This window comes from Sander vitreus, chromosome 13, assembly GCF_031162955.1.
Source record: "Sander vitreus isolate 19-12246 chromosome 13, sanVit1, whole genome shotgun sequence".
Taxonomy (NCBI): domain Eukaryota; kingdom Metazoa; phylum Chordata; class Actinopteri; order Perciformes; family Percidae; genus Sander; species Sander vitreus.
In genome coordinates this window covers 15,097,868-15,111,240 of record NC_135867.1, presented here as the reverse complement: position 1 = coordinate 15,111,240, position 13,373 = coordinate 15,097,868, and the positions used below count along the sequence as shown (strand labels likewise).

General features: G+C 42.7%; 1 protein-coding gene across 1 annotated transcript in view; it reads right to left on the bottom strand.

Annotated features, from left to right (window-relative positions):
• Positions 1-13,373, bottom strand: part of fat3b (FAT atypical cadherin 3b) — a 69,248-nt gene that overhangs the window by 50,474 nt on the left and 5,401 nt on the right. The window contains exons 4-5 of the mRNA XM_078266721.1: positions 5,199-5,317; positions 3,437-3,635 (exon numbers count right to left, since the gene is read on the bottom strand). Of these exons, the coding sequence (XP_078122847.1) occupies positions 3,437-3,635; positions 5,199-5,317 (318 nt within the window). The remainder of the gene's footprint in view (positions 1-3,436; positions 3,636-5,198; positions 5,318-13,373) is intronic.

Here is a 13,373-nt window from a genome sequence, read left to right as displayed (position 1 = left end):
ATGACGGGCACTCACAAACATGTATGCTTTTTAAAGAAGCACTCCTTCTAACACCCTGTGTCAACGCTTATTTGTTCTGTTTTCACCCCCAAAGGAGGTAGGCTTCACGCACACAGACAAGCAGACAGCACTGGAAGCTGTAACAGCACACAGCTCATTCAAAGTTTGGCTTCAATACATTTTGGGAATTGTTGCAGTACCTCAACCCCATCAAATTGACACTTCCAGAGTAAACTTGAAAAATGTATTACTTTGAACCACCCCAAACCTAGTTTTGAAAAACAATTTGAAACTTGAAGGGTTTTTTGCAGCACTTCATGAAAACAAATCAATCAGCTGGGTTTTGTTTATTCATCTATCCAATGAAATCACTCTGGTACATGGAAAGTTTTTGACTGGATAAACAGTGAGGAGTGATTCATATTGAATGCATCTCTAACTAATGCATGTCTCATTACTGGAACTGTCATGCACATTATTGTGAAAATTATGGTAATTATGTTTTCAAATGAATTGTTGTGCCTCTCTAAAACTGCAGAATATAGTATATCCACACAAGCAAAAATCTATCCATAATTGTCATAGGTTATTTATTGGGCTTCAATAAGATGGTGGAAGTCAACCAGAAGTGTGGCCTCTGAGAGAAAAGACTGCATGAAACATTAAAAACCAACTGCTCAGTATGGCAGTGAACGTTCATTTATCACAATGTAAACAAGATAGTCATCAATATGAGTTCCCTTGCATGAAATTAATGAGTAACAGATAACAAAATGCTGTGGGTCTTTGACAGAGGCAGACAGCAGGGCTCAGATGGCTAAAAACTCTCCCCTGTGACACACAAACATAGCGCAGATACAACCACACATACACACACTTATCTCATACACACACATTATCTTTATACAGCTGTTAGTTGTATGCTGTGGCTCACACAAAGACAGGAACACATGTGGATGCACACCCTCATGTGAGTTTCATAATGCATGAGGTGGCATCATCGTCATCGACTCATTGTAATAGAGATGCCCTCTCTAACACACTGCTGTAACCAATTAATCAGTTGATTGATTTGTCCCACACACCCTCTCACCCTCTCACTCTCTCGCTCTCTCTCTCTCTCACACACACACACACACACGCACACACACACACACACACACACACACACACACACACACACAAATCATACACAGCAGTCGGATGTGTAAATAGTACTTGTAATCAGCTGAAAAACAAAATCAACTCAATCACATCTGATGGATGCATCAGCACAGGGACAGCAACTCCTCATTACAGCTAAGAGATATATGACCTGGATCATATATTACTCTCAAGGATTCTAAAGAGTAAGTGTTGGCTACAGTTTACATATTGATGAGCGTGTGAGGACCAGTGTGTCTCTATTGGGATCGATAACTAGCCTTTTCACCCTAGTTGAGTACAGGCCGCTTCCCTACATATTGTCAATATTATATATCCATGATGCTGTAATGTACAAAAGCATATTCATAGAGGAATAGAGGAAGAGAAATGGAAATATCCACTTTGATTTACAAACAGAGCAAACTTGCAACAGCACACCATTAGGGAATTCCTCTTACGATAAGCTTGATGACTGACATGCTGCAAGTTACATATAGGCTATGCTTTTTTGATGATAGCATTGACATTTCTTTGAATCAGAATACAGGTCTCTGTAACAGCTGCCTTTTGCTATTTACTGAAACAATCCTAACTTAATCTAGGGCAGAGACCGCAAAGACTTAGTTTTTACTTGAGATTTGAATAAAACATATCACCTCTCCAATAATTATTTAATGGAAGCTTCAAGTAAATCTTGTACTGAGACTGCATGGGGACCTCCCTAGACTTCAAATTTGGCAGCCAAAACTGAAACATGGATGAACTGATTTGCTTTAATAATGTTTGTTATCCATACAGATAAAATGTTAATAAATCAGAATTACTGAAAAATTAAAGATTTCTTAAATATTTTTTATAGTACCCAAAGACTGTAAAAAAGTATGGGATCAGCACATGCCCTGACAGGGTTTCTGTCTTTTACACAGGGTCTAAAAGATTCAGTTCATTCAGTTTTGAAATGATGTTCAGGCATTATGTTGTGTTGTCAGTTCGCAGGCTGCAGTTGTAACTCATTTTTTGTGAGCCTGTTGAAATGCATGAGCAATTCAAGAGGTTAAATGTCTAAAAAAAGATTTTGCAAGCACATAAAATTCACAGATGCGTAGAAAAGATTTGAGGTTCTAAAAACATTTTGAGAATGTATAAAAAACATTACCCAAAATCTTGGAGAGTACTTCTGTATGTGAAAAATGTTTTAAACTGTCCATCTTGAGTCGGACAATGTTTAAGCAGGGCCATGCTTAATTGGTGGAGTACTTAAAAATACACTCACAGTTTCTGATCCCATCTTTACAGCCCAATCCAACACGACAACAATAGAACTAGTCACTATTATGTACATCAGAAGGCAGATTTTACCAACCAATTAGACAACTTGCAAAAAACAGACGGGTATTTTTACATGTGCACATTCAAGTTAAATTGGTCAGGACAGAAACAGGGTGCAAAATGTAGCTTCCCGCACAAAAGTGTTTTAAACACTCACAGACTTTAATTTCTCATGCAGGTTCAAAAGAGGTAATATACAACCGCAGGCTGTCTGAGCATTATTTCACAAGCTCAGACTTTTTAATACCTGTCTTGATCCTATGGCAGAGGGCTTATGATGAACCCATATGATGGTTGGCAGTATTTCTTTAAATACAAGTCTAATTCATTTTAAATCCAATATAATACTCCTGAAAACTTAGCAAACTTCAGCTTTGGTTTTCCCTTCCACTTTTTATAACTAAGCGTGCTTTTAATTCATGTTATTATATCTCACACAATGCATAGAAATATACTGTTTGGCCCTCCTTCAGACAACAAAAGTAATGGGAAAGAAAATTGCTTTGACTAATGTAAACTTCTTTGTGACTAGAATATATTAACCCACACACTGGCTTAATAAAAATCTACACTTATTTCCTCAAGTACATTGCAAAGAGATTTCACCCCTTAAAAAGACTGGTAGCAATATTCAGTTAAGAGCGTAGTGAAGACTGTCTGGGTGGGCAGCTCATCAGTGTCCTAAATGTTTGACTGTGTGGGCACAAAAGTCCTTTTAATTTGTTGTGTGGGAACCAAAGCCTTTTATAAGATGAATGTGGAGTAGGAGGTGCATGATGAAATAAAACTGCAGAGGCATGTAAACATATAAACACAAAAGAGTGTTGTAATTATTTGTTGTTTATAAGGATATATTACTAATTATGCCGTCTAACCACATTATACCATCTACCACATTATACTGTCAATTATATTAACAAGATATTGTATTCATTCAAAAAAGTGTGGCTGTGAGTCTCACCTGTTTTGGTGTTGATGGAGAAGAAATTCTGCGGGTTGCCAGCAGTGATGCGGTAACTCAGACGACTGGGAGTTGCAGTGAGGTCAGGGTCCTGCGCCTGGATACGGATGACTGACACATCCTTTGGAGAGTTCTCCATGACGACTGGATGGTAGATAGGATCTGAGGTGAGGGGAGCATTATCATTGACATCTTCTACCTGAGAGAGAAAGAGGGCAGAGGAAGAAGAAGAGGAAGAGGAAGAGAGAGAGAGAAAGACAAACTGTCTTTTTTTATCTGAGTTAGATCTCAATTGACCATAGATGTGTTGATAAAACATAACCTTTGAAATCAGCATGTATGGTAATATTGCGTTTGGTATCTTTGTTAATCAACAGCTCATTAAATGCAGCATGGACTTGGTCTTGGTTGATCTGTTATCAATCACAGAATGGAAATGTGTTTACCAGAAAAATGTCATGGATGTCACACGTTAAATGCACTGCAAATTAATTTCACTTCTTACGGCATAGATCTAGAATATGTATGGCAAACAGAGCGTTGATTGAATGTATGCTGCGAGGCACAGAGAGCCAAGATGGTTCAGCTGGTGAATGAGGAGCACCTTCGCCTGATTAATCTGCCTATATTTGTCTGTGATGAAGAGGCCTGGAGTAAAACACCCGGTCACACAACACCTGAATATCCCGATGCCTGAAAAAGGCAGTTTGTGTTTTTTTATCCACTGCTGAACTCTTACACAAAGAGTGAGCAGTGTTGGAGCAGTGATGTGTGTATTTGAGTGTTTAGACAGTGGATTACTTAGTGCCAAATAAAATAGAAGCTGAAGCAGAGAATTCCCTCTGGTGTGTCTCTCTTGGTCACAGATGGAGACTTGCTATACTTATTCCCTGCACTGAGCACTATTAGCATTTTAGGGAGAAGCACATGGATTGTTGTTTAGCTTCATACTGTACTGTTACTTTGGAGGCATCCCTCCAGTAAAGTAAATATGCAGTAAAAGCGTCAAAACTAACTTGCAGTTACATGTTTGTAGGCTGTAAGACATTGTCAATACAGATACAGACAAAGAAAGCACCCTTTCATACAATGTAATAATTTTGGGGTAGAAAGATGTCAGAAGTTATATGTTGTATTAGTGCTTAATGTATAAGCAAATATAATAAATATAAAGCAGAGAGGACATAAAACTGAACCATTTGGGTCAAACATATGGCGGAATATGGTGAAAATGATTTAAGCACGGAATACTCCACCCAAACTATATTTTTAAATATCATACAATTCCCCACTGTAGACTTTAAAATGGATGTTATGAGTGTGATGACTGAGAAGCTGCTGTACAAACAGGTGTGACGGTCAATAGTAATTAAATGTAGATTAGCTTGTAATTTGCAGTTACAAAAAATAAATATAAGGTCCCACTGATGAGTTTTAAAGATTATTTTTTGGGCTTTTCCGCCTTTAATTTTAACAGGACAGCTAGGTGAGAAAGGGGCAAGACATGCAGGAAATCGTCACAGGTCTGATTCGAACCCTGGACCTCTGCGTCGAGGTATAAACCTCTTAGTATATGCGCGCTTGCTCTACCCACTGATCCAAGCCGGCCACTGATGAGTTTTAATTAAAAACAGCACCAAAGTGAAGTAGTAGTTTGGTCTTGTTTATGCTCATCTCTCAGTGAAAGAAAATCCTCTGTATGAAGCCTATTATGCATGTATGGTACAATGTGAATACTGTATATGCAGCAGACTGTGGGTACCTGAATGAAGACTTCAATAGAGGCTGACAGGGGCGTAACACCTCTGTCTTTGGCATAGACTGTAAGCCAGTAAGAGTCTTTGGTCTCACAGTCCAGGATACCAGCAGTGTAAATCACCCCTGTTCAAGCAGAGAAAGATGAATGCAATTGTTACTTGGGCTTGAGAATACATATCTATTAGGTGTGTGTGTGTGTGTGTGTGTGTGTGTGTGTGTGTGTGTGTGTGTGTGTGTGTGTGTGTGTGTGTGTGTGTGTGTGTGTGTGTGTGTGTGTGTGTGAAGGGACAGTGTGGGTGTCATCCACAGAATACATCCCTCTCTTGGGGAAAGTCTTTGAGTACAAACTTTCTGTAGGCAAAGATACAAATTTTAGAGAACATTTTGTGTCCTGGCTTCAGTGACATTCACAGGCATTAGCGGCGCCGCTGTAGTCACCTTCAACGTTTCAGCTTCTCTACAGCTAATCACAGCCGACCAAACTGCTCCCAGCTGCAATTTGCGTAGTGCTAAACATACCCTGAACTGCCCTACACCAATAAACACACACACACAGACACTCAGACACTCACGCACATTGACTGCCGTGTGTTTAGTGGCCCTAAGGAAGACGAGTAGCTGACAGCTTTGGTGACCTCTTAAGGGACAAAGAGGACACTCAAAATGGATGACACATGGGTGCCTCTTTTTTTGTAAAATCAGTCATGCAGGACTCTCCATGTAAACACTCCAAAAATGACACACATACTCACACTCTAGGTTTTAGGGTTCACTCATGTCATTTTTATACATTGCCGAGAGCACTGAAGCACAATGGTGCAAAAGTGTCACACACAGTTTATTTAAACAAGGAAACCTAAAGTTAGGATCATAAACAACACATATATCTAATTGCATCATTTATATCGAGAGGATATAACACAAGTCAGCTAAGATTAAATACACTGAACTCTTCATAAGGGCAAAGCAAGCAGTTGATGCATTTCTGCTCAGTGCACACAAACTTTTAAAAGTCAGCATGAGTCTGTTACTTCCACTAACTTAAAGAAACTCAGTAAGAGCTAAGATGTGCATCGATGCTTGCAGAGTCTGTGCATGTGTCTGGGCTTCAGTTCACAAGCAATTATCCCCAACAAGATGCTAGGCAGAGCTGAGACAGGACATGTGAGAGAGTGTGTATTTAATTTGGCTCATGTATGCTTACTTGCTTACTACACTGCACTTTTTTTTACTTCTTCTAATTAAAGACTGGTTGATGACGTTGATGATGTAAGTCAGTTTATGCGTCTTGCATGCAAATACTTACAATGTGTTAGTATCACCATTACAATTAGTATTAGGATTAGCGGTAGTAGGAGTAGCTTTGGTGTTGTTTGGGTGGCTTAAATTCATATTATTAAACATACACTGCCTTAGTTTTCAATGTAACCACACTGTTACAGATGCGTTACAGATGGACAAAGTAGTGAGGAAAGTAAACATAAGTGTCTTCCATTAAGTGTGTTCCACCTATAAAGTGAGAGCATCAAGATAGATAAATAGACAACACATTTCCCGAGCCATGTAGTGCAAAAAGAAGACCTTCCTTTAATTTGACCAATATAAATGAAGGTCTAGGGATGCAGAGAGAGAGCCCAGACTGTTCAGCCCAGACTCCACACCCCTGGGATTAACATGCTCAGTGGTATTCTTGCTTGATTCTGTTACTAACCTTGGTCAGCTTGTTAAAGTGCCCATATTATGAAAAAAACACTTTTTCTGGGATTTGGGGTGTTCTTTTGTGTCTCTGGTGCTTCCACACGCATACAAACTTTGAAAGAAATCCATCCATGCTGTTTTGAGTGAGATACGGTTTCTGAATGTTTCCTGCCTTCAGTCTCCGGGTGAGCTGTTCAAAATCGGCACGGCTTGTGACGTCACAAGCTGAAACAAGCTGGCTAACCACAACCGTTAGCTCGTAGCGTTAGCATGCTAACACTAATGCTAACGCTAGCATGCTACCTTGTTCTCAATAGCAAAGCACTGCTACAACACACACAAGTTCACCATAATCTACAAAAGAACTACTTACATGTGCGCCCTCATTTAGAAGTCTCCCAGCTAATCCTGCCTTGTAACTGACTGAAGTTGGAGAAACAGCCTTTCTTTTACTGTCTATGGAGCTAGCTAGCTGACATGATCTACATCTGAGCTACTGCGCATGTGCGAGTGCAATCAAAGATAGTACAGAAGAAGAAGAAGAAAAGAGGTCTCACTCTGTAGCTAAAACAGAGACCATGTGAAAATAGGATCTGCAGCAGTGAGAGAGAGCTGTGCAGTACAACAAAAATGTGGTGTTTTTTGAAAATTAAACCATGTAAACCTATTCTGGTACAACCTTAAAATACAATTATGAACCTGAAAATGAGCATAATATGGGCGCTTTAAAACATTTTTACAGGGTATCATCTAAACAAGAACTTAAACAAAGCACTATGTCAGTGATCCTTTCTGAATAGATTATTAAAATATAACAATGTTATTCTTACTCTCATTCTCATACATTAGATGTATGTTGTTTTCTAACTTGGCCTTCCCACTCAGCCACAAACCTAGTCATAAAAGTATACAAATCAGACTGTGTCCTTTTTTGTGTTCTTGAGTCTTGTCTTGTTGCAGCATCCTCAGCCGCATGGCGACCGTGTTACCTTATCACCAGAAAGTGTGTGCATACAGTATGTCAGATTATGACTAAGTAGCTGCCCCCAGAGCATGCACAATGCATAGTAAAAGTGTTTGCTGAAACCCATCCTTGCGCTGTCGTCCTTGACCATGTCCTTTTCAAACCACATCTCATCTCTGTCAGATAACTCGACAGAGAGAGGCGAGGAAAACAGAGCTGGCTGTTTCAAAAGCTCTTTGAACTTGAAGACCGACAGGCACTATTCATTGAATTCAATATAAATCTGACTTGACAGCGTCCATTCTCACCATAAATAACATACTTCAAAGATTGAAGGGTCATGGCATATTTTCTAATCTAGAAGTTCCCAGTACACTTAGGTTTACATCCACCTGTCATGTCTATTCAACTTGTCCATTCTTGAGAAGCCAGTTCTGGGGTCCCACTATCTAATTAATGCCCCTGTATCAAATAATCAATCCCAAGATTGATGAGAAAATACTGTGTGTAATTCTCTGCATCTTCAGGCACAACTGAATAGCTCTGTGTGTGGCAGAAAAGAAGACATCAAAAGTACAGCCTGACATTTTTTCAAATGCAGGATAGATATGTATGTAAGTATGTTTGCTTGTAACTTATTAATGCTTTATCCTGACTGTGACAAATCCTGGCACGTGCATACCCACTAATAGAGGAGCAGGGGCTTCTGACAGCTGCCCAATGAGAAATTGCAGGGCTTGCTTTCCCCCTAGCCAATGACAAGAATACCAATTTTTGTTCAAAGCACAGCAGTGCTAAGAATTTAAGCCAGAGAAGATCCCTTTTCTTTTCTGATAGCCCCTGTACATTCAACCCATATAGGAGTGAGACATATTCAGCATCTAAATATCAAGGGGGGAAATTCATTAACAGTAAAAAAGTATGACAGACAACAGGGGTGTCAGGGGCTACACAAGATACATCATAGTGACAATTTACAAACTACAGGAAGTGAGAATGAACAAATTAAGACAGGTTTGGACAAAATGGATTTCTCACACAATATCTAATTCGCTCTGTCCCTTTTACTCACTCTAACTGTCTGCCTCACTCTATCTTCACATACGTAGATGTGGCACTAAGAGCCATAGACTGACAAGTAGTCAGAGCTGAGCCACTCAACATGGCAGCTAAATGCAATGTGGGCATGACGTGCCTGACAACACTGACTTCTAGACGCTACAAGATAAAATGAAACACTTGATGAGGGAAAACTTGGCATGCGTTTACTGTCTCTTCTCATCTGATACCAAAAAGGGTCACTTGCTTATGATATAAGAAGTAACAGAAGCCGCAATTTAAAAAACTAATTTCCAGAAAGAACCTTTTATTTAAAGGCCTGGGAGGAAGAAAGCAGTATTTTCTTCTGACACTTTTTATGTACTCCATACTCCCCTACATCCTCTTCCGTCCTCTCTTCCCTTCACTTCCACTCCCTTCTCCCTGCACTTTCTGCTCTAACAAGCACTCTGATTTCCCCTGGAAAACCTGCACTCAATAAACTTTCTCTAGCTGTGATGCGCATAACTGAGGATTTAAAACTAAAGTAAACCAAGTACTATTACAGAAGACTGTCTGTGTACTGTAACACTGTTTTGTCATGAGTACAGTGTGTACACTATACATATGCAATTATGTATAAAGAGAGATAGAGTGAGGGCAAGAGACATTCTCTCCATTTGTCCATCTATTTCTCTCTCAACTACAGTCAATTCTAATTAGCCTAGTTAAAGGTCAATATAGGCCTCCAGTGTAAGTCATGTACAGTAGGGACCAGTGCGACAAGAGGTGAAGAAAGACGCCAGAAGAGTTACGCTGTCATCTGTTCCCTAAAAATAAGAGCTAAAATAAACTAGCTAAACTACTACTTATTTTTTAAGCCAGCCACTGGTTACTACACTGACAAAAACTAGCGACAATTGACTTTAGTAGTTAAAAATGGTTCTGTACTTTGAAGGCCACCCCATTACACAGCGTTTTAAACAGATTCAGAAGCTCATTCAGTAAAGAGATGAAGGATGTTTCAGATTTCTACTGAATGACTCAGAAGGTCTTTTATTCTAGCAGTGGTCAGATTTTTAAATGAACACTTTTAGATGTGGTATTTAGATGTAGCCCCTTGTTTAGCAGTTAATCATGTCTCAAATGGCTCTTTATGATGTTATTTGTTTGTTGTGTACGCCGAATGTAATGTCTATATTGTTTGTTGTTTGCTGTTTTTGATTTGGGTCAGTTTGTTGGTTTGTTTGTTGGTTTGTCTGTCAGCAGGATTATGGAAAAAAACTACTGGCCAGATTGTTATGAAACTTGGTGAAAGGGTGTAGCATAGGCCTAGGAAGACCCCATTAAACTTTGGAGTGGATTCTAAATCACGGTGCGGATACACAAATTATTTTGGCAGAGATCTACCCTCTCCGAGTGCCCTTCTAGTTGTCTATGAGTTGATTTGGTGGCAAATGAGTTTCCCCATGGAGATTGATAAAGCTTCTTATCTAATATTGCTGTACTATATAATAGTGTTCTAATTGTTAACTAAAAAACTAATTTGGGTTCACATACTAATTTGAGGACCATCACCTTATCGTGGTGGAGAGGTTTGTGTGTCCCTATGAACCTGAGGGCTGTGTTGTCTGGAGCTTTGTGCTCCAGGTAGGGTCTCCCAAGGCAAAGTGGTCTCAGGTGAGGGGCTAGACAAGGAATGGTTCAAAAACCCTATGAGTGACCGAGGAAGAGATGGAGTGACCCTGCCCAGAGGAAGCCCGGGGCCCCCGTCTGGAGCCAGGCCCAGATGGAGGGCTCGTCAGCGAGCGTCTGGTGGCCGGGTTTGCCACGGAGCCCAGCCGGGCACAGCCCGAAAAAGCTACGTGGCATCCATTTCTCCATCCCAGGGGCCCACCACCTGTGGGAGGAACCGCTGGGGTCGGGTGCACTGCCACACGGATGGCAGTGAAGGTCAGGGGCCTCGACGGACCAGACCCGGGCAGCAGACGCTGGCTCTGGGGACGTGGAATGTCACCTCTCTGTGGGGGAAGGAGCCGGAACTTGTGCGGGAGGTGGAGCGCTACCGGTTAGATCTGGTGGGGCTTACCTCTACGCACAGTCTCGGTTCTGGAACCATACTCCTGGATAGGGGTTGGACTCTTTTCTTCTCCGGAGTTGCCCAGGGTGTGAGGCGCCGGGCGGGTGTGGGGATACTCACAAGCCCCCGGCTGAGCGCCACTACGTTGGAGTTTGCCCGGGTGGACGAGAGGGTCACCTCCCTACGCCTGCGGGTTGTGGGGGGGAAAACTCTGAGTGTTGTTTGTGCATATGCACCAAACAAGAGTTCGGAGTATTCGGCCTTCTTGGAGACCTTGAGTGGAGTCCTGTATGGGGCTCCAGTGGGGGACTCCATAGTTCTGCTGGGGGACTTCAACGCGCACATGGGCAATGATGGAGACACATGGAGAGGCGTGATTGGGAGGAACGGCCTCCCTGATCTAAACCAGAGTGGTTGTTTGTTCGGAGAAGACATGGAGAAGGACTTTCGGTCAGCACCAAGGTGCTTCTGGAAAACCGTTCGCCACCTCAGGAGGGGGAAGCGGGGAACCATCCAAGCTGTGTACAGTAAGGATGGGACGCTGTTGACCTCAAATGAGGAGGTAATAGGGCGGTGGAAGAAACACTTTGAGGAACTCCTAAATCCGACTAATACGCCCTCTATGGTAGAGGCAGAGCTGGAGCATGATGGGGGATTGTCGTCAATTTCCCTGGTGGAAGTTGCTGAGGTAATTAAACAACTCCACAGTGGCAAAGCCCCAGGGATTGATGAGATCCGTCCAGAAATGCTTAAAGCTCTGGGTGTGGAGGGGTTGTCTTGGTTGACACGCCTCTTCAACATTGCGTGGAAGTCTGGGACGGTGCCTAAGGAGTGGCAGACCAGGGTGGTGGTTCCCCTTTTTCAAAAAGGGGGGGGGGACCAGAGGGTGTGTGCCAATTACAGGGGTATCACACTTCTCAGCCTCCCCGGTAAAGTCTACTCCAAGGTGCTGGAAAGGAGGGTTCGGTTGATAGTCGAACCTCAGGTTGAAGAGGAACAATGCGGATTCCGTCCTGGTCGTGGAACAACGGACCAGATCTTTACTCTCGCAAGGATCCTGGAGGGAGCCTGGGAGTATGCCCAACCGGTCTACATGTGCTTTTGTGGATCTGGAGAAGGCGTATGACCGGGTCCCCCGGGAGATACTGTGGGAGGTGCTGCGGGAGTATGGGGTGAGGGGGTCCCTTCTCAGGGCCATCCAATCTCTGTACGACCAAAGCGAGAGCTGTGTCCGGGTTTCAGGAGGGTTTCAGGTGAGAGTTGGCATCTGCCAGGGCTGTGCTTTGTCACCAATCCTGTTTGTATTATTTATGGACAGGATATCGTGGCGTAGTCGGGGTGGAGGGGGGGTTGCAGTTCGGTGGGCTGGGGATCTCATCGCTGCTTTTTGCAGATGATGTGGTCCTGATGGCATCATCGGCCTGTGACCTTCAACACTCACTGGATCGGTTCGCAGCCGAGTGTGAATCGGCTGGGATGAGGATCAGCACCTCTAAATCGGAGGCCATGGTTCTCAGCAAGAAACCGATGGAGCGCCTTCTCCAGGTACGGAATGAGTCCTTATCCCAAGTGATTCAAGTACCCCTTGTTCGCGAGTGAGGGGACAATGGAGCAGGAGGTTGGTCGGAGAATCGCCGCAGCGGGTGCGGTATTACATTCAATTTATCGCACCGTTGTGACGAAAAGAGAGCTGAGCCAGAAGGCAAAGCTCTCAATCTACCGGTCAGTTTTCGTTCCTATCCTCACCTATGGTCATGTAGGCTGGGTCATGACCGAAAGAACAAGATCCAGGGTACAAGCGGCCGAAATGGGTTTCCTCAGGAGGGTGGCTGGCGTCTCCCTTAGAGATAGGGTAAGAAGCTCAGTCATCCGTGAGGAGCTCGGAGTAGAGCCGCTGCTCCTTCGCGTCGAAAGGAGCCAGTTGAGGTGGTTCGGGCATCTGATCTCCCTAGGGAGGTGTTCCAGGCACGTCCAGCTGGGAGGACGCCTCGGGGAAGACCCAGGACTAGGTGGAGGGATTATATCTCCAACCTGGCCTGGGAACGCCTCGGGATCCCCCAGTCGGAGCTGGTTAATGTGGCTCGGGAAAGGGAAGTTTGGGGTCCCCTGCTGGAGCTGCTACCCCCGCGACCCGATACCGGATAAGCGGACGAAGATGGATGGATGGATACTAATTTTACACTTTTCCCAAGTCGTAATTTCTAAAATATTAAGTAGCCAGTAACTGGTTAGTTAATATATGATCTGTCACTAAGTAGTTTCAATTCCCCAACTAATAGTTAGATTGCCATGGTTAATAAGATTGTATTATCACATGTTCCTACTGTATGTCTTGTTATTATTCTCCTGCTACTTGATTGTCAAATATAACGACTATCAATGTTGACTGTAAGAAACTA